Source organism: Phyllopteryx taeniolatus, chromosome 3 (assembly GCF_024500385.1).
Source record: "Phyllopteryx taeniolatus isolate TA_2022b chromosome 3, UOR_Ptae_1.2, whole genome shotgun sequence".
NCBI classification, from domain to species: domain Eukaryota; kingdom Metazoa; phylum Chordata; class Actinopteri; order Syngnathiformes; family Syngnathidae; genus Phyllopteryx; species Phyllopteryx taeniolatus.
In genome coordinates, this window is record NC_084504.1 from 9,689,000 (window position 1) to 9,709,010 (window position 20,011).

At 36.6% G+C, this 20,011-nt stretch overlaps 1 protein-coding gene across 4 annotated transcripts in view; it reads right to left on the minus strand.

Annotated features, from left to right (window-relative positions):
- antxr2a (ANTXR cell adhesion molecule 2a) overlaps window positions 1-18,794 on the minus strand; it is a 122,471-nt gene extending 103,677 nt beyond the window's left edge. The window contains exons 1-7 of one of the 4 annotated variants that reach the window (XM_061766884.1): window positions 18,613-18,794; window positions 18,329-18,543; window positions 10,641-10,712; window positions 1,734-1,805; window positions 1,496-1,577; window positions 1,299-1,403; window positions 1,150-1,218 (exon numbers count right to left, since the gene is read on the minus strand). In XM_061766884.1, the coding sequence (XP_061622868.1) occupies window positions 1,150-1,218; window positions 1,299-1,403; window positions 1,496-1,577; window positions 1,734-1,805; window positions 10,641-10,712; window positions 18,329-18,522 (594 nt within the window). In that variant the 5' untranslated portion in view covers window positions 18,523-18,543; window positions 18,613-18,794. Of the gene's footprint in view, window positions 1-1,149; window positions 1,219-1,298; window positions 1,404-1,495; window positions 1,578-1,733; window positions 1,806-10,640; window positions 10,713-16,263; window positions 16,268-18,096; window positions 18,171-18,328 lie in introns of those variants that run through there. The other 3 variants (XM_061766883.1, XM_061766885.1, XM_061766886.1) reach the window with 3 other exon arrangements.
- Between the last annotated feature and the right edge of the window lie 1,217 nt (window positions 18,795-20,011).

Sequence of the window (20,011 nt, forward strand, 5' to 3'; positions counted from 1 at the left end):
GTGAATGAATCATTACACCCCTAGTAGGTAGGTATTTTGATGGGTCAAAGGTAGTAAAAGGTAGTTAGATGGGTGGGTACGTCGGTTGGTCGGTCAGTAGGTGGACAGGCAAGTTGGGCAGTTGGTCGGTCAGTAATTAGATGGGTAAAAAGGTACAGTAGGTCAATGGGTCGGTAGGTAGGTAATTAGTTAGGTAGTGGGTAGGTTGGTCAGTAGCTAGGTAGCTACAATATGTAGCTAGGTAGGTCAGTAGTTACAAGGGTAGGTAAGAATTGTCAGAGGGTTGGTCAATCATTAATTAGTTAGGAAGGCAGATAAATGGGTGGCTAGTTTGGTCGGTAGGTCGGTAGGTAGGTCGGTAGGTTGGTAGGTCGGTAGGTCGGTAGGTAGGTAGGTAGGTAGGTAGGTAGGTCGGTCGGTCGGTCAGGCAGTTGGTTTGCCAGTAAGTAGATAGGTAAGTATGTAAGACAGCTGTTCGATCAGTAGGTACTGTAGGTAGTTTGAAATGTCAGTTGGTCATTTGGGTATTAAAGAAGGCTGGCTTGTAGGAAGGAAGCAAGGTAGTTAAGTAAGTCGGTCGGTTGACTGGTCGGTAGTAGAAATGTAACAAATCAATTATGAACATCTGGAACAACCACTCAATTGTTGTGTGAGAAAAGCTCGGATTTCACACCATCCTTGAAGGCACTGCCTGACTTAATGAGTGAATGAAACCTTGATGTGTCTCCTCGTCTGTGTGTTCTCCCGGTGGGACGCAACAAAAGCAACCCTTAATGGTTTCACATGACATCCTGTAATTTTGGCCCATTTAAACCAGGGCGGGGTGCATGAAAGTGGGTCAGGGGATTCACTCAAGCGGCAAGGTACACTGGAGGCTCTTTTTTTCATACCCCTTTTCACACAGAGCTGGTGCCAGTGCTGGTTCCACTCCAAAAGCAGCCATTTTGTGTCAAGAAGCAAGCCCACTGTGTCCAGTGTTCCATTGCCTGTGAATATTGTTGTATGATCTGTTTGTATGTGTTGCTGTTCCGTGTCTGTAAAGTAACAGTTGTCTGAAGGTTTAGAATAACCGTGACATCAATGTTCATTTCTGTTAGCCTGTCGATGGCGTTTTGCATTATGTTAGCATTAAACAAACTATTCTCTCACCTGCTGCTCGTCAAAGTCCTTGATGCCCACGCAGTAGACACGAGCGCCGTACTTCCTTGCTTCCTCCGCCTGCAGGAACCCCGAAAACAAAACAAGAAATGTGAAATCCAGAAAACCGCCGGGAAAAAGATGATGACAAAGGACGGCACCTGTTTGACGGTGAGCTCGTGAACAAACACTTCCAGCTTCCCGTCCGTCAGTGCCAGGATGATGCTGGACGACTTGATGGTCTGCTCCTGGATCTGATCCGTGGCCTGCAGGGTGGAATGAGGGAAAAAGTCAGAGCAATTTCCCGCAGCTGTTACGACTCTGATAAAGTATCTCCGCGTTAAAGGGTGGCACTCACCTTTTTGATGCCTTCGTGCATGTACGTCTCGCCAGCTGGATTGACGCCACGCAGCTTCTCCAGGCCTTCTTCGATCTCATACCTTGAAATACAAAAATAGTTGTCGTGTTTTTGTATCCTAAGATACCGCTAAAACTGCACTGTTTTTTTCTTTGAAGAAAATGGGATAAAAACTGTCTCGTTTTGATCATTTTAGAGCTTGAAATGCTAACATGCTAGCACAAGAACAATAACTTACCGATCCCCGGTAAGCGGAAGGAGAACGTGAGCTTGGGCCGAGAACACAATGAACGACACTCGCATCCTGGGACTGAAGGGTAAAAAAAAAATAAATAAATAAATAAACAATGGCATTATTAATAAGATTGTGTACTAACTTTAGCTCATAATAACATAAGATAAATAGCATTTTTGCTATTACGACGGATGGCTATGAAGCAGAAATTTTCAAGATGTGGTGTTAACATTTTGTTAGCGTGTCTTAGGGTTAGGTGATTAATTGAATTCATCACTTCATTCACATCTACGGCTCAGGCGAATTTTTGCGAGAAAAAAGATTTGGGGGGACAATTTCTTAGAGGAAAAACTTTGTGGGGGAAATTTTCTGAGGATGAAAAGATTTTCTGAAGGGGTGAAAATATTTTTAGAGTGGGAATGAGATTTATTGCGGGGGCAAGGATTTTCTTGGGGCAATAATTTTTAGGGATGAAATAAAGATTTTGGGGAACATTTTGGGGAGGAGAATATTTGTGGGATGATATTATTTTGGGGGCAAATTAGATTTTCTGGAGGGGTGGAGTATTTTTTTTAGTGGGAACAAGATTTTCTGGGGGTGAAATAAATTTTTTGGGGTGGAAAAAAAGATTTGGGGGGATCTTTGGGAGGAACTATATCGTGAGAATTTTTTTTTATGGGAGATATTTTTTGAGGGGAAAAAATATTTGTGGGCAAACAAGATTTTTTTTGAGGGGAGTTTACTTTTTAGCTGGGACTAGATTTTCTGGGAGTGGGTAAAGATTCTCAAGGGAGTTGGGAAAAAGATTTTGACAGGGAAATATTTTGTTGGGGGAATTATGGTGGAAGAATTTTTGGGAGGGGAATATTTTTTCAAAATAAAGATTTTGTGGGGATATTTTTGAGGGATAAAATTATTTATTTGGGGAGAAGAGTTTTGGGTAGAAAAATATTTTTTTCTTTTTATTTTGAGGGGGGGATATTTTAGGGGTAGAAATTTTTTTTGGAGGAAGTTTTTTGGGAGAAAAAGATTTGTTTTATTTTCTACACCTGATGTAAGCATAATACTAAATTTAGCATTTTATTTATTTATTTATTTATTTTAAACACAGCTTCTGTGCGCCCGAAGGAAGTCACAGTTAACATGTTGCTGCGATATGAATCACATCATGCAGAGCGCAAATATGTACACAAATCTGTATCTCACACTTTTAACGCCACACCGGACAAAGTTAGCTGCATTTGATGACTCACTGTATAAATTTAAATCTCAATATCGAGAGACAAAGTCATGCATGTATACATGTATATACTCAATTTTTACCGCTTTTAAAAGGACATTCACACGCTGTTTGGAAAAGAGGATCTTAGTTTTTCGCCAAATTAAGCTCATGCAGCTAAAGTTGTTCCGACACCTTTTCCACGATCAACTTTCAGCATTTCCGCGACCTTACATATGTAAACGACATTTATTTTAAAATATGTACCCAAACAATATCAGTGATGATATTTGCACTTGAAGTAGTACAAAGAAAGCGTTAAAGCCATATAGAATCAATGTAGTAAACACTAACATTCTGCATAACGGTGCACACTGTAGATAATACACTTTATATGGTAATGTCGCGGCACGGTGGCCGACTGGTTGCGTCTGCCTCACAGTTCTGAGGATCGGGGTTCAATCCCCGGCCCCGCCTGTGTGGAGTTTGCATGTTCTCCTCGTCCGTGCCTGCGTGGGTTTTTTCCGGGCACTCCGGTTTCCTCCCACATCCCAATTGATTGAAATCTCTAAATTGCCCGTGGGTGTGAATGTGAGTGCGAATGGTTGTTTGTTTGTATGTGCCCTGCGATTGGCTGGCAACCAGTTCAGGGTATACCCCGCCTCCTGCCCGATGATAGCTGGGATAGGCTCCAGTACGCCCGCGACCCGAGTGAGGAGAAGCGGCTCAGAAAGTGGATGGATGGATGGTAATGTCTATGTACACTGGAAAATCGTATTTTATACATTACATATTTTATATTTTTGTTCTTTTAAAGCTTAATTGTAGTTTATTTCATTACAGTTAACATCCCTATTTCATGTTAATAACATCATATAATTTTATTTATTAATTTATTTGGATGGATTGGCGGCACAGTGGACAATTGGTTAGCACATCTGCCTCACAGTTCTGAGGGTGTATCCCACCTCCCACCCGAAGTCAGTTGAGATAGGCGCCACCACACCCTAGTGAGGATAAGCGGTTCAGAAAATGGATATTTATTTGGATGTTTAAAATCGATATTTATTTAGTTCTATTTAGGATATCTGCTGGTTGAAGGAAGCCAGATTTTTTTCACAAAGATCATGTCAATCAAATTTAAGATCACAACGAGCAGGTTCTGTGGGCCTCAATATTATATCACAATATTAGTCATTTTTAAGAAATGCTGTCCTATTTTTGGTTGTATATTTCTAAGGTTGAACAAAAATGTGCTATATTTTTGTTCAACCTTAGAATTAGTGCATTTTTAAGATCGTAGAATGGCAGATTTCAGGAATAAAAGTGTCACTTTTGAAAGGAGAAATAATCATCTTGGAAATGTTTGAATGTAGCGGCCAGTTTGTATGTTTTGTTCCCTTTGTGTTAAAAGTGTAAAATGGAATTGTAAATGAGGACATATTGGGTGGAAAGACAAAATGTGCCACTTTCACTTTGCCGGGCGTGAAGTTGCAAATCACACCGGCCAACTTCCAGCATTCCCACAGGCCTTTGTGGGAGCATAAGGTACAGATACTTGGCACCGTATTTTACTTTTTAAACTTGTTCCATTTTAAGTTTTGATATTTATGTTTTGTGTTTTTTTTTTTTTATATCCTATTTTCGATAGACCATCCTGACAACACAATGATTGTTGCTTTAACGATTAGTGTGGCATTTTTAAGGATAAATAAGGCCTTCATTTTGGAATACCACATGTAAAAACTTATGGATTTTTCCAGCAGCAAAAAATAAGTGTCTATTGACTCATGAGATTACGATTTAAAAAAGACTTCTTACCTTGGAATTTTCTTTCTTGGAAAAAAATTGTGCTTTTAATCTAGAAATATATTTGTTATTTTACCTTGCTACGTTGATTTAATAATCAATATTTTGTCTAATATATATTATGTATATATGACTACTAAGGTGAGATAACATTCTAGTAAAAAATGCTTTTTTTAATCTAAAAAATATATAATTTTACTTTGAAAAAAAATATACATTTATATCTGATGAAAACTGTGAACGAAAAGATTTGTTTTCACCAATTTTATACTTTAGATTTTTTTCTAATACAATTTTATATGACTACTGTCGTAAAATTAAGACTATTTTAGAAAAATGACTTCATTATGATGACTACTTATTCTATTTAAAAAGGTTTTATCTAAAAAAAAGTAACATTTAACAAAGAGTATGTAACAAATAATCAGAAAAAGAATGTTGTCTTTAATAACGAACACTTTACCTTGTAAAAAAATAACACTTTCTTCTGTAAGAGTAATATATATATAAATATATATATATTTTTTAAACATCTTGTTTCATCCAGAAACAGACAAAAATGTATTTTTTTTGTCTTGAAAACCTTTAAAAATTTATATTTTTTTCACATTTTTATGTTGAAAAAATACACACTTTTGTCTAGAAAAATAATTTGGTTATCTCCAATAATAAACATTTAATCTCGAAGAATATGACTTTTTTCTCATAAAAGTACAACTTTAAAACAAAAACTTTTTTCGCAAAAAAAAAAAAAAAAAAGACTTTTTAATCAATATTTTCAAAGAAAACATAGCAGCGTTACTCATACATTTCAAAGGCTTTTGAGCAACAGGTTTAGTGACATAGCAAGGCCTTCATTTTATAATTTTACATGAACACCCTGACTATTTTGTGTTCACTTGTCCTAAATTGCTCTTTAATTATAACAGGGGACATATTGGGTGGAAAGAGAAAGTGTTTTGAACTCAGCATCTGGCAGGAAACAATCAGACTTTGGCTTAAAGTTGCACACGGATGCTGTCCAATGCAGACACTTTAACTTGGAGCTCATCCACAAAAATGGCCACAGTGTACATCCATGTAATGACGTCGGCGATTGTATACATGAAGTTACGCCAAAACACACAGCGGGGGGGGTTGGATGACTTCCTGTCGGGATTGGTCAGACGTAGTGTAGCCATTAGCCACACATGGTGGAACAGAAGCGTTCCTGGTGTGCGGCAATCTTCAACAGATTGTCCTCGCCGCCTTCCAGCTGTATTAGTGTACATCGTGTACATTTTGGTGCAGTGGGAGGGGGTCTAGGGGGAAGGGCTGGGGGTGGGCTTAATGGCTTCTTGCTTTAACACACACCAATGTACACTGAGTTTTTCTCAGTAGAAAAGTGCTTAAAGAGTGACAAGGAACATGTCTTTTAAAAAGGTATCCTTAGTCATAAAGAATTTGATATTGTTCAAAGTTACTACAGTTCTTGCTCCAATAAAGGACAGAAAAATTGGTTGGTGAATGTTACCGAATTCATAATTGGGGGGAAAAAAACAATCTTTTCAGAATTAAGTCATGATTGAATAGGAGAAAAAAGTGGCAAAAAAAAAGCTGTATTTTCTGTATTTGCTGTAAAGCTGTATCTGTCCATTATTTTTTCAATAAATCGATGAATCGGGTAAAAACACATTTTTTAAATGTCCATCCCTTTATTCAAAAGCAGGATTATTTCAAATTGACAGTGCAGAAAATGCAAAAACAAATTGGGATAGGCTCCAGCAGCCTGCGACCCTAGTGAGGATAAGCAGTGAAGAAAATGGAAATCGATTGAGTTACTGGTTTAAAGGCAAAATGTTGGTCATTGTTTTCCAAAGTAAAAGCAGATGTTTGCATGTCTTATTTTGATTCAACACAAAGATACTGTAATTTCTTGTGCATAATATGCATTTTTTTCCCCAAAAAATTGTCGAAAGTCAATACTGCGCATTATACATAGGTATTAGGGGAAAATGGGAACTTTCACATTTTATAAATGTGTGCTGCCATCTAGAGGTTATGAAAAAGCTGTACACTTTAATTCCAATATGCCACCGCCACCTAGGTTATGAAAAAGGTGTAGCCTACACTTTCATTCCAATATGACAGGGGTACGCATGACTGCATATATGTACAGTGGTGCTCATAAGTTTACATACCGTGGGAGAATTTGTGAAAAATTATTCATTTATTTATTTTTTTTAAATACGACTGCCGACTGTGCCTTGCGACTGACTGGCGACCAATTCAGGGTGTAGTCCGCCTTTCGCTCGAAATCAGCTGGGATAGGCTCTAGCGCCCCGCGACCCTAACCAGGATAAAGCGGTGTTGAAAATGGATGGAAATGGACTGACAACTGAACAACAACCATCAATTTCTTTATGGTTATGTTTTGTTTAATGATAATACTTTTCTGAAATGGTTGACAGTTTAATTTGAATCCCATTAAAATAAAATTAAATGTGTTTCGCCTGGCCCATCATGTTTTCTTTAAAGAATTGTACCCATTTTACAAATTCTTCCTGGATAATCAAAATTACAAGCACAACTGTGTGCTTTCTCATTTACTAAATAAAAGAAGGGCTGTGAATTTCAAAATAAGAGCAAGTAAATAAAAAATCCAATATTTCGTGTTCAAATAAAGTGCTCAATTTCAGAATTATTATTTGGAAAAAAAAAACAAAGTACAGATAATACTTCATTTTGATCATATGGGAAGAAGCAAAAACATGCATTGTAAAAATGCATTATACATAGGAAGAAGGGTCGTCCAGAATTTTTAGGACAACTTTGGGGATGCGTATTATACATGGGTGCGCATTATACATGAGAAATTACGGCAATCTGTCTGCTCAAGGACTACAGATATCTCAGAATATTTACTGTTGAGAGGCTGACATTCCAAGGATTAGGACAATTTTAAATTAAACAAGATCTTTAAACAATTATTTGATCATCAAAAGAGTTGATTAATTTGATAATTCATTGTCAATTAATTGACTGTTGCACCTCTAACTGGAATCCTAGAAGACTATATTTTTAGATTAAAAAATCGCAGTTATTCAAGAAACAAATTAGAATCTGACGAGATTATAACGAAACTTTTTGAGAATTTTTTTTCGCAAATTAGATTTTATAGGTAGAAAAAAATTGCCCTATATTTTTTTTTCAACTAAATATTTTTATTTGTCTGTGAAAAGTCATATTTTGAGAAATATTTTGTATTAATATTTTGTCAAGAAACAGTAACATTTCTAAGATCTTTTTTTTTTTTAAAAAGAGCTGTTTTTAGCAGAGAAAAAAGTTGCAAACCTCTTGGAGGTCTTCATTTGTTTATCAAATAATTTCTAACAATAATTTTGAAGAGGAAAAAAGATACTTTATAATCTGACAAGAAGGGACTTTTTTTTAGAAAGGAAAACTAAGGAAAAAATATGTACTTTGAAAGGAAAGCGTTGCATAAAGAAATATACTTAAATTCAATGTATAATCAATTAAAAGAAATAAGTTGTTTTCAGTGGAACAGTAGTAATGTTTTTTTAGAAGGCGAATTTTGAGGGGAAAGAAGTCGTATTGTTATGATAATATAGAGATATTTGTTTTTAAAAAAAAACATTTTGAGGGAATGGTGTATTTTATTTAACAAAGTTGTATTTTTACAAAGGTTTTTTCAGGAAGAATAATAAAATCATCTCATGAGACTGTTTTTTCCGATAAAAATAATTTTTTTGAGAAAAACTGCGGAATTGTATTGGAAAAAAAGTAATATTTTTCAAGAAAAGTCACAATCTTGTAAGAATGAAAAGAAAAGTGTGATATTTTTCAAAATAAAGTAATTTTACGAGACTATACATTTTATCTCAGGGCACTGAATCAATTGCAACTGGACTGTTCAGACCAGAACAGTCCAGTTGTAAATCAATTGAATGCCTTGAGAATGAAATGACCTGGATGAATGAGAATATTCACAGGCAGAGACATTTTTGGGTGATTTTTTTTTAATCGTGTCTTATTTAAAGAATAATTCAATTTATAAGTAAACTTACGAGAACAAATAGTTTTTTTAGTAAAAGTTGTATTTAAAAAGTTAGCTTGTCCAGTAGGTTCTGTCAATCGGAGACGATATGGTGGAAGTCAATACAGTGTGTGTGTGTGTGTGTGTGTGTTGTGTGTGTTGTGTGTGTTGTGTGTGTGTGTGTGTGTGTGTGTGAGAAGGCGGGGTAGCAGGATTGGCAGTGGGGGAGGGGGGGGGGGGACGTGTTGCGGCCACTCCCGTGGCAAATGGCCGTTCTCACAGCACAGAAGAGTGCCCGACTCCGCCACCCACTCCCACCTGCTGCCTTTGCTATTTTTTTCAAGCGAGCGAGCAAGCAAGCGAACAAGCGAGCGAGCGGCGCTACTGGCGAGGCCGCCGCCGTCTGTCCTTTAGCTGAGCTGGCAGCCGGCGGCAGCGTTAACACTTTGAGTCGGACAATTTTTGGGTCTGAAGAGGACGTGTGGCCTAGTCGTCCATAAGTCAGGAGGGGAGTCGCAAGTGTTTTTCAGAGGCCCGCGCCAGCAGCAGGCAAATGTGAAAAAAACGTGACAGGATTTCAACCAGGAACAAAACTACTGGATTATGCAGGACATCCATCCTCGTATTGTTTACTCCATATTGTATTAGTTTTAGGAAAGTTACCAATAAAGTCATATTTTTCTTAAGGGGACAAAGCCGGAATCTTGAGGGAATATTTTTATTACAAGTTGTAATTCTACGCAATTTCTTTTCCTTATAATAATCCTGATATTAGAAGTATAAAGTCATATTTCTTAAAGAAATAAAAGTAATATGTGGGAAAAAGCTGTTTTTTTTTTTTTTTTACAAAATGTTTTCGAAGAAAATTGGAGAATTTTGTTATTTTTTTATTTCATTTTTTTACGTGTTGTATTTGGAGATTTTTCTTCGAACAAAATAGGGGGGAAAGTGTTTTATTAAGAAAATAACTGTCATTTCATGAGAATAAAGTCATATTTGTGAGGAAAATTATGTATTTTCAGCAAAAAGTAGTATTTTTTTCACCAAAATTTAAACTTTTGGGAAAATGTAATTGTTCAAAAAGATTGTAATTTACAAGTATAAACAGATTTTTTTGAGTAATATGTTTTTAATATTTGAAAAATGTTTTATTTTTTTAGAAAATGTTGATGTAATTTCTGGGGGTGAAAAAAGTTTGTAAGGGGGAAATGTTAATTTTTTTTCCCCCAAAAAATAAGTTGTAGTCTCATTCAATTTAAGTCAAATATTTCCAGTAAAATATGTATTTTAAACAAAAAGTAGCATTTTTTTAAGTTGTAAATTTTAATGAAAATTTTGAAATTTTTAGAAAAATAAATTTTAATATTACACGAGTATCAAGTCCAAACAACCTTGAGTAAAAATAAGCACTTTTTTAAATAAAGTACTAATTTTCAAGAAAAAAAATCAATTACATTTTTACCCAAAAAAAACTGGAATAGAAAGGCTAAGAGCTAAATATCTGGATATTCAAACAGACTGAAGTGTCATACCTAAAGTGAAACAACACTAATTCTTGTAGAGAGTGATTACAACGTGTTATTGTGTTCAACTTTTCGTTCCAAAGATGTTCCTTTTCGTGATGTGTCTTTGAATTTTTACTTCCCATTTTGATTTGAGTTGTTGCTACATACATAGCTGTGACTTGTGTTGTCATCATCGTCATTAGCACTCATGATCATTATCAATAACATCATTATTATTATTATTATTATTGCAGCAGATTGTAGCTATTTGTGGCCTGGAGTTTAGGGACATAGTCCGTGAAAGCGTGCAAATTTAGCCACTTTGGACGCTTGCCACTTACCTCACAAATCTGTCAGTTAGATTCCTGACAAAGGAGTAAATCTCAAACCAGTCGGCAGCGACGCTTCCCGACCTGAAAGGAGACAAAAACGCTGCTGCTCATCTTGTGGCATATACTGTATACTGTATCACCAAAAATCAATAGCATTCTTGCTCTGCTGTACAGCAAAAGCTAAATCGATGAAAGATCGTGGAAGTGTAACTAATAGAAGGAGGCTTAAATTCACCACACAGGAAGCATCAATGAATTTGACATAATGTTATCTTTTGGTTTGGTGGCTTTTGGGTTGGTGGCTCATTGCCTATGGTTATTCTCTTATGCTCTGTTCGAAGTAAATCAGTAGAAAAGTGGCAGAGAAAATATCAAAGTAGAATTTGTTTGCAAGAAAATTTGCCATTTTACGAGAAAAAAAAGTCGTCTTTTTTCAAGAAAGATTTGCAGTTTTTAAAATTAACGGAATCATGCACAAATACAGACATTTTTAGAGAAAAGGTCACAGTTTTTCAAGAAACATTTTATTTTATAAGGATAAGGATATTTTTAAAGAACAATTCTGAGAAAAAAGTAATTTCACATTAAGGCACATTTTGAGAGGAAAAAATATCCTTTATAGAAAGTTATTTTTCAAGAAATTATTTGTACTATTTCAGTGAAAAGTCGTATTTTGAGACTAAAAAAATTTTTTTTTCAAAGAAAAGTTTCAATTTTACCAGGAAACAAATGTTATTTCCTGAAAAACTTTTAAACTATTTTCCAAGAAAAAAAATCATTTTTTATCTTTTTTTTTTAAATTAAATTGGCATCCTACAATAAATATTTTTTTTAGGTCACACTTACTTTTTCAAGAATATTTCTTTACCTTACAAGCATTTTTACCTTACATGAAACATTTTTTAATAGAAAAGAGTTACATTTTTTTGAAATTTTTACAGAAATAAAGACATTTTGAGAAGAAAATCCTCCATTTTAGAAATAGTTTTATTTTTCACGAAACCTTTTGTATTTTTTTCTGTGAAAAGTAGTATTTTGGGAAAATACTTTTTTACAAGAAAATGTGTAAGCATAGAGTAAACATTTTTTTCGAGAAAAAGTCACAATGTTACTAAATTAAAGTCAGATTTATTTTTATAATTCTTTTTCTAGAAAAAGTCATAATTATGAGAAATTGTTTTTTCAAAAAAAATTGAATTTGAATAAATGAATTAAAAAACTTGTATTTGTTTGAGGGAAAAAAACTCATTTTGCCATGATAAATTTCAGAATTTCACAAGAGTAATGTTATTTAGCTATTCACATAAATAGGGTTGGGACAAGAAATGTTTTAAGAATTCTATCCATCTTGTATCTAGAAATCTACAAACCCCAATTCCAATAAAGTTGGGACATTGTTTAAAACGTAAATAAATGAATACAATGATTTGCATATCACCTATATTCAATTTAAAACACTACATAGACAAGATAGTTAATGCTCAAACTGATAAACTTTTTTTTTTTTTTTTTTACAAATATTCACTCATTTTGAATTTGATTGCCTGGAACACATTCCAAAAACCTAGGACAGCTGAGGACACTAATTGTTGAAGCTTTGTATCTGGAATTCTTTCCCATTCTTCATGGATGTACAACTTCAGTTGCTAACAGTCCAGATGCTCCATTGCTGTATTTTGGACTTCATTAAACGCCACACATTTTCAATAGGAGACAGGTCTGGACTGCTGGCAGGCCAGTCTAGTACTGGCACTCTTTTACTACGAAGCCATGCTGTGGTAAGATGTGCACAGTGAGGCATTTTCTTTCTGAAATAAGCAGGGATGTCCCTGAAAAAGATGTTGCTTGGATGGCAGCATGTGTTGCTCCAAAACCTGTCCCATAGTCCTTTTCCATGATTTCTCCAAACAATTTGAAACTCATCAGACCACAGCACACTTTTCCACTTCCGCGTCAGTCCATCCCAGATGAGTTCATGCCCAGAGAATCTGGCGGTGTTTCTGGGTGTTGTTCAGATATGGCTTTCACTTTGTATGGTAGAGTTTTAACTTGCGATTATAGCTACAGCGGCGAGCTGTGTTAACTGACAAAGGTTTTCCGAAGTGGTCCTGAGCCCACGTGACAATAGCTCTTACACAATAATGCCGTTTTTTTAATGCAGTGCCGCTTGAGGGATCGAAGGTCGCGGGCATTCAATGGTGGGTTTCCTCCTTACCGCTTACATGCGGAGATTTCTCCAGATTCTCTGAATACTTTGATGATGTTATGGATCGTAGACAATGAAACCCCCAAAATTCCTTGCAACTGTACGTTGACAAATTTTGTTCTTAAAATATTGGACTATTTTCTCACACAGTTATTCACAAAGTGGTGAGTCTCGCCCCATCCTTGCTTGTGAACAACTGAGCCTTTCCGGAATGCTCCTTTTATACCTAATTATGACACTCAACTGACTCCAATTAACCTGTTCAACTTTAGAATGTTCCAAACAGGTGGGTTTTTTTAGCATTCTTCAACTTTTGTTGCCTTTGTCCCAGCTTTTTTGGAACGTGTTCCAGGCATCAAATTCAAAATATTTGCAATACATGAGAGAATATTTGCAAAAAAACAATAATGTTCATCACTCTCAACATTAAATAGCTTGTCTTTGTAGTGAATTTAATTGATTATACATTGAAAAAGATTTGCAAATCATTGTATTTTGTTTTTATTTACATTTTACACAACATCCCAATTTAGACTTCATCCTAAAGCCGTACAAAAATCAAACTTGACGCCATCTTACAAACGTTGATGAAACAGGCTGACTAAAATGTCCAGCAAAGGCATCAGCATTCAGTCCTTTTACAGGAGGCAGGTTGGCTCAAAAATGGCTCAACGGGAGCGACACTGACACAGGAAGTTGAGCGTTTGCTATGTGATGATGCAACTCTTTCTTCCTGCGTTTGCATCAACCCCACAAAGGGAACACATGAAGTTGTTTTGGGTTAGAAGCAAGATGACATCCAACAGAAACATGTGGCCCGAAACTGATCCCCATCGAGTGTCCATCCATGTCGTGATGTGGACGGATGCCAGCTGGCGGTCCGGCTGGAACGCCAACAATGTTCCAACTTTTTTCTTTAAACCTCACAAACTTACTGTGTCTTTGGACTAATTATTAAGAACTCACAACTTTTGTATTGCTTATTTCAAGGAACAAGGCCCAATTCCAACTAGCACAACACTTTTTTTTAGGAGGAAAAAAAGATTGGAGAATAAAGTTTTCTTTCTAGAAAATAGTCACTTTTTTCAAGAAAAAAAGTTGGAAAGTTGCATGAATAACATTTGGGGGAAAAAGTTAGAATTTTACAGTACAATAAATCAAGAAAAAAAGTTTTAATCTTATAAGAATTCAGTGAAAATAAAGTTAAATATTAGTTACATTTTAAAGTAAAACTGTGGGTTTTAATTCCGTATTCTCAAGAACAACATTTGGATTATTCATTAATAAAATTTGTAATATTACAAGATTAAAGCTGTATTTGTATATAATTTTTAAAAAATGCGATTTTTCAAAATCATATTTTTAAAAGAAAAATATCAGAATTTCGGTAGAACAGTGGACAACTGGTTAGCACATCTGCCTCACAGTTCTGAGGGCCAGGGTTCAAATCCCCTCGCCTGTGTGGAGTTTGCATGTTCTCCCCGTGCCTGCGTGGGTTTTTCCGGGTACTTCAATTTCCTCCCACATCCCAAAAACATGCACAGTAGGTTGACTGAAGACTCTAAATTGCCCGTAGGTGTGGATGTGAGTGTGAATGGTTGTCTGTTTATATGTGCCATGCGATTGGCTGGCGACCAGTTCAGGGTGTAACCCGCGTCTCGCCCGAAGATAGCTGGGATCGGATCCAGCATACCTGCGACCCTAGTGAGGATAAGCGGTACAGAAAATGGATGGATGGATATCAGAATTTCACAAGAATAAAGTATTTTTTTTTGTAAAAGGACTGGAATCAAGTTGCATTTTTTCGAGGAAAATTTTACTGTAGCCTACATGTATGTGCTGCACGCACACGTCTGCTTGCGAAAGCATTTGGTTCCACTTTGACTTACGGCCTCAAAACTCAATGATGCTTGACTTTTTGGATTTTAACAGTTGCTGAGTTTGAGGGACTATACAAAACCGGCACAATGTTAGTACTCAGAAAAGCCACATTTTACGTCTTCTTTGGCGTCATAGTATGGATTTCCACAGCCACAATCAATCTTTTCATTTCGTCTGCTACTCGGTAAAACCCTTCCCCGACATTTCAGTGAAAAAAATCCATCATTAACCTCGTTATGGAGGATTATAGAGGGATTTGAAGTTCTCATTCCATGTTTTTTTATAGACTTAACACCGATCTGATCGGCCTGATCGGTATCGGCCGATTATTAGCATTTTATGCTGATCGGCTTTAATGTCATAATTTGCCAATCCGATCACTGGCTCCACAAAAGACATTCACTCCACGTCGTCATCGTGTACAGTATATTCGAATCATAAATCTAGTTTATTTTTAGCCTTGTCGCGTGTCTTTTGACGTAGTACTGTAACTATGTGACCACCAATAAAGTTTTTTTTTTTTTTTTTTTTTTTTTAAACGTGGGAAGTGGGACAGACAACAGGTAATGCCCGGATCAGACTACAAGACAAATTTGGTCTTTCACAATTGCACTATGTCAGACAACTGCAATAAAATCTTGTATTCCGATACCACCGCATCCCATTTTTTGCGATCACTGGGCTTCATCTTGTCGACTCAAACGCAACCAGGTACACTCGTTACCATGGTGACAACAACAATAATGGATCACACCATGTGTTTATAAGAACAAAATGGGGGAAAACGTGTGTTGGTAGTCACCGGTGCTCGGAAGAGGACGTTCGTTTAAGGCTTGCTTGAGGTATGTTCACGTACTTTTAATACGATACGGCTCGCAAGCAGTCAACAAAACGTTGTGTAGTCTAGCAAGCTAGTGCTAGCACTAACTGTTGTAATTAAACATGCAGGCGTTCTGTCGAATCATGCTCTAAAGTTTTGGTGTGTGTGAACTAATTTAATTGCAATAAAGTAATTTAATTACAGTAAGTTAGCACCCATTATTTCTGTCATGTTGTAATGTTGGTTTGACCTGACTGATTAGAATACACGATCTGACTAGAGCAGTGCTTTCCAACCTTTATGGAGCAAAGGCACATATTTTACAATTGAAAAATCTCACGGCACACCAACAAACAAAAACGTCACAAAAAGTGGATACATTAGTTACTGTATGTACTTCCTGCCATCTAATAGAAGAACATTCATTTGTTCTGTCTGTCACTGTGCCTCACTGGCATAAATAGATGAACAAAGATACATTATTTATTGTAAATATAATTTTTGGAGCAATTAAGTCCACAAGTATATCCAGTAAATGAACGAGTCATTTGAATAGACACATTGCTCCATCTTGTGATTGGATTGGTGACCAGTTATCGGTTTATTAAACTCGCTGATCGGTGATTGGCCCCAAAAATCCTGATCGTGTAAAGCCTAGTTTTTTAGAACATTCCACCAAGATGGCGACCACTTGTCACGTTGCTAATCAAAGAACACAAATTAGCTTGTCCAGGAAAGGTGTGCTGTTACTTTTCGGAGTCTACTTATTAGAACGAAAATATTGGACTTATTTTTTGTAAAAAAAAAAAAAAAAAAAAAACGGTTTACGAAAAGCCTATTGTTATGCCATATACAGCATTTAATAATGTCACACTGCCCACGCCAACAGGGGGACATATTTGAAAAGCATCTGGAGTTGTCATGACATGCTGATGTGGGCCAGCGGTATAACCATCCATTTATTTCTTGTTCGGTAATTCTTAATTCTCATGCAAATTGACATTTATCGCATAATAGCATCTCTGTCTCTTAATGGATTCGAATGCAATCGAGAAGAAAATGTACAGCTCGTCCGGGACAGATGTGCTATTACACTACATATTCCAATGATTTAACAGAATTTAAATATTTGTCTTTTACAAAAAAATAATTATTATTATTATTAAGCCATCTACAGCATTTAATATTGTCAAGCTGCCCACAGCCACTCGTATATGCATGGCACCTAGGATTACTACTGTATGATATATGCTGAGTCAGCTGTCAGTGATTTTCTTCTTTGGGCAGTTAATCTAAGACAGTTATTCTCAACTAGTGGTTGGGGACCCAAAAGTGGGCCGTGGACCCATTTTGGGTGGGTCGTGGATGGCTATTCAAAATGTACATGTATTCGTATTTAGATTTTTTTCTGGATTGTACAGAGGCATACCAAGTTCCCACATGGAACGTACTTGGTAAGGGAAAGGAAATGCTGCTCACTTGTGCTCTAGTCACAAGTTTACTCCGTAAACAAATATTGTACAGTGCAGCTCAGCCTCTGGCTAGCGGGCATCATGTCTAGCAATATGCCTTTGTCGGTATGTCAAACTCATTTGAAATGGTGTTTCAAAATATAATATACTGTCCATGTGTTTTCAGAGGCTTTTTCTAAACAAAACAAAATAAATAAATAAACGACTGGTTAGCACATCTGCCTCACAGTTCTGAGGACCGAGGTTCACATCCGGCCTCGCCTGTGTGGAGTTTGCATGTTCTCCCAGTGTTTGCATGGGTTTTCTCCGGGTACTCCAGTTTCCTTCCGCATCCCACAAACATGCATGCTAGTTTCAATGAATACTCTAAATTGCCCGTAGGTGTGAATGTGAGCGCGGATGGTTGTTTTTTTATATGTGCCCTGCGATTGGTTGTCGACCAATTCAGGGTGTACCCCGCCTCTCGCCAGAAGATAGCTGGGATAGGCGCCAGCACGCCCACGACCCTAGTGAGGTGAAGCAGGACGGAAAATGAATGAATGAATGTTCTTAAGTGGGTCGTGACTTTGCAACAATAGGAAATTGCGGGTCCCAGGGTGACAACAGTTGAGAACTGCTAGTCTACGAAGTAACATTTTACGTTCAAACGCAATTTCACATTTAGCATCTCCATCGTTTAACGCATATGTGTCAAACTTCAAGGCTGCTACATCATTTTATGTGGCCCGCAAAAGCAAATCATGGTCGTCAACTTCCGTGATTTTTGCTCAAATCTGTACCATAATTCCAAATTGTCATAATAATAAACAATAACGTTGAGATATTGCATTTTTCTGTTACCAAACCCTTCTTCTACAGTAACTTAAACAATACTTGAACAAACTATTATGCTTGTCTTCTGATTTCAAAACTAGTTATCCCTCAATGTGTTGTGTAATGGTAATAATATGATTTGGTGATTAAACATTTCATTGTTCTAACGGCCCTCGGAGGGAAATCATAACCTACAATTATGCCCGAGACAAACATGAGTTTGACACCCCTGATTTAACGGATTCAAACGCAATCGAGGATCAAATGTACAGTTTGTCCAGGACAGGGGTGCCATTGCTTTTGGAGTTCAAACACTTATCACGATAAGCCATATTGTTATGCCATCGACAGCTGGCCACAGCTACTCGGGGGAATATTTACATGGGGTTGTTATGGCAAACTGTGATGCTATTAGCGCTATCGGCACTTCTTTTATTTATTTATTTATTTATTTATTTTTACAGTATAGCTGATTTCTCACATTATTAAAATAAGTACGACTTACTTGTCCAGGACGAAGTAGAGGTCGTAAGCTCCGTGGCAGGATGTTTCCTCCGCCCAGCCCGTCGAGGCTAAAACACCAAGCAGCAGCACAGCGAAGGCGGCCACACGCCACCAATGCTGCCCGGGGATAAGTTGACTCGCCGGGGAGATGTGAAGCGACTTTTTGGACATTTTCGAACGTTTATCTCGAGACATTTGCGTGGAAGAAGCAGACGGCTAGTGATAAGCTACATGTCAGAACACCACATTAAAGTCCTCAGCGACATGTGAAATAGAGGAAATTACCGCTGAGACGTCATCGTTGTTGACTCAGAGTTCGCTCACTAGCATCCACGCTAAACTCCAAACAAACTCCATGATTCGCGTGGAAGTCACTTTGGAGGAAAATGTGAGAAAAAGCGGCGTGACGGTATGACACAACTAAACTTGAAGTCGAAGTCGAACTCCTGAAGTTGTGATGCGTTCAGGCGAAGCTCGGATTTGTGATCTTCTAACTTCAAGGAAGCTAGGGGAAACAATTGTAAACTCTTAATACAGTTTATAATAACAACAATAATAACTGCTGTGTGTACAGCGTCTTTTCAGGGAGCAAAGTAAGCTTATTACAATGAATATTTATGAAAATTATTCAACTTTATGTTGGTGTTTTAAAAATAAACTATGTATCCAGGAAAAACAGCAGAATCAGAAGAATAAAATACTTTTTTTCAAAATTAAATTGTCAAAGAAACACTAATAATAATAATACAAGCATAAAATATTTTTTGAGGGAAAACAGTCGCATTTTTTTAGGAAAAACACAAGAACCTTGCAAGAAAAATCGATTTTTTTTTCAAGAAGGAAAAGTTCTAATATTACAAATAAACAGTAGATTTTCTTTTTGGGGAAAAAAAGTTACAGTCCAACAAGAATAATATGTATATATAATATGTATCAAAAAACATAAAAAAATTTGTTCTCGGCAAGGCAAGGCAAATTTATTTGTATAGCACATTACATACACCATATACAACATTACTCAATGTTAAAAACAAAGAGCAAAAGACATTTCAAAACAAAGTACAGAAAAATAAAAGACAGCTTACTGAAATTACTAAAAACATACAGTGCAATCATTAGCATAAGAAAAAGGAATAGTTTTTAACTTGGACTTAAAAAGATTTACACTTGAGGCTGATTTCACATCTGTTGGCAGCTTATTCCATATATGTGCAGCATAACAGCTAGATGCTGCCTCACCATGTTTGGTTTCAACTCTGGGCCCCACTATCTGGCCTGAGTTTGTAAATCTCAGAACCTTACTGGGTTAATAGTCCATCAGCATTTCTTCCATGTATTCTTAAACTAAACCATTTAGTAATTTATAGACCAGTAGCAGAACTGTAAAGTTCATTATAAAGCTGACTGGGAGCCAGTGTAAAGACTTTAGAATTGGGGTAATAAGCTCTGATCTCTCTGTACTGGCCAGAACCCGACTTGCAGGGTTCTGAATGAGATGCAGCTGTTTAATGCTCTTTTGGGTGAGCCCAGTCAGAAGAACATTGGAATAGTTAAGTTTACTGGACATAAAAGCATGGATGAGCTCCTCCTGGTCTGCTTAGAACATGTAACCCTTCACTCTGGATATGTTCTTCCGCTGGTAGAAGGGTGTTTTAGTGATTGATTTGATATGACTGCTGAAAGT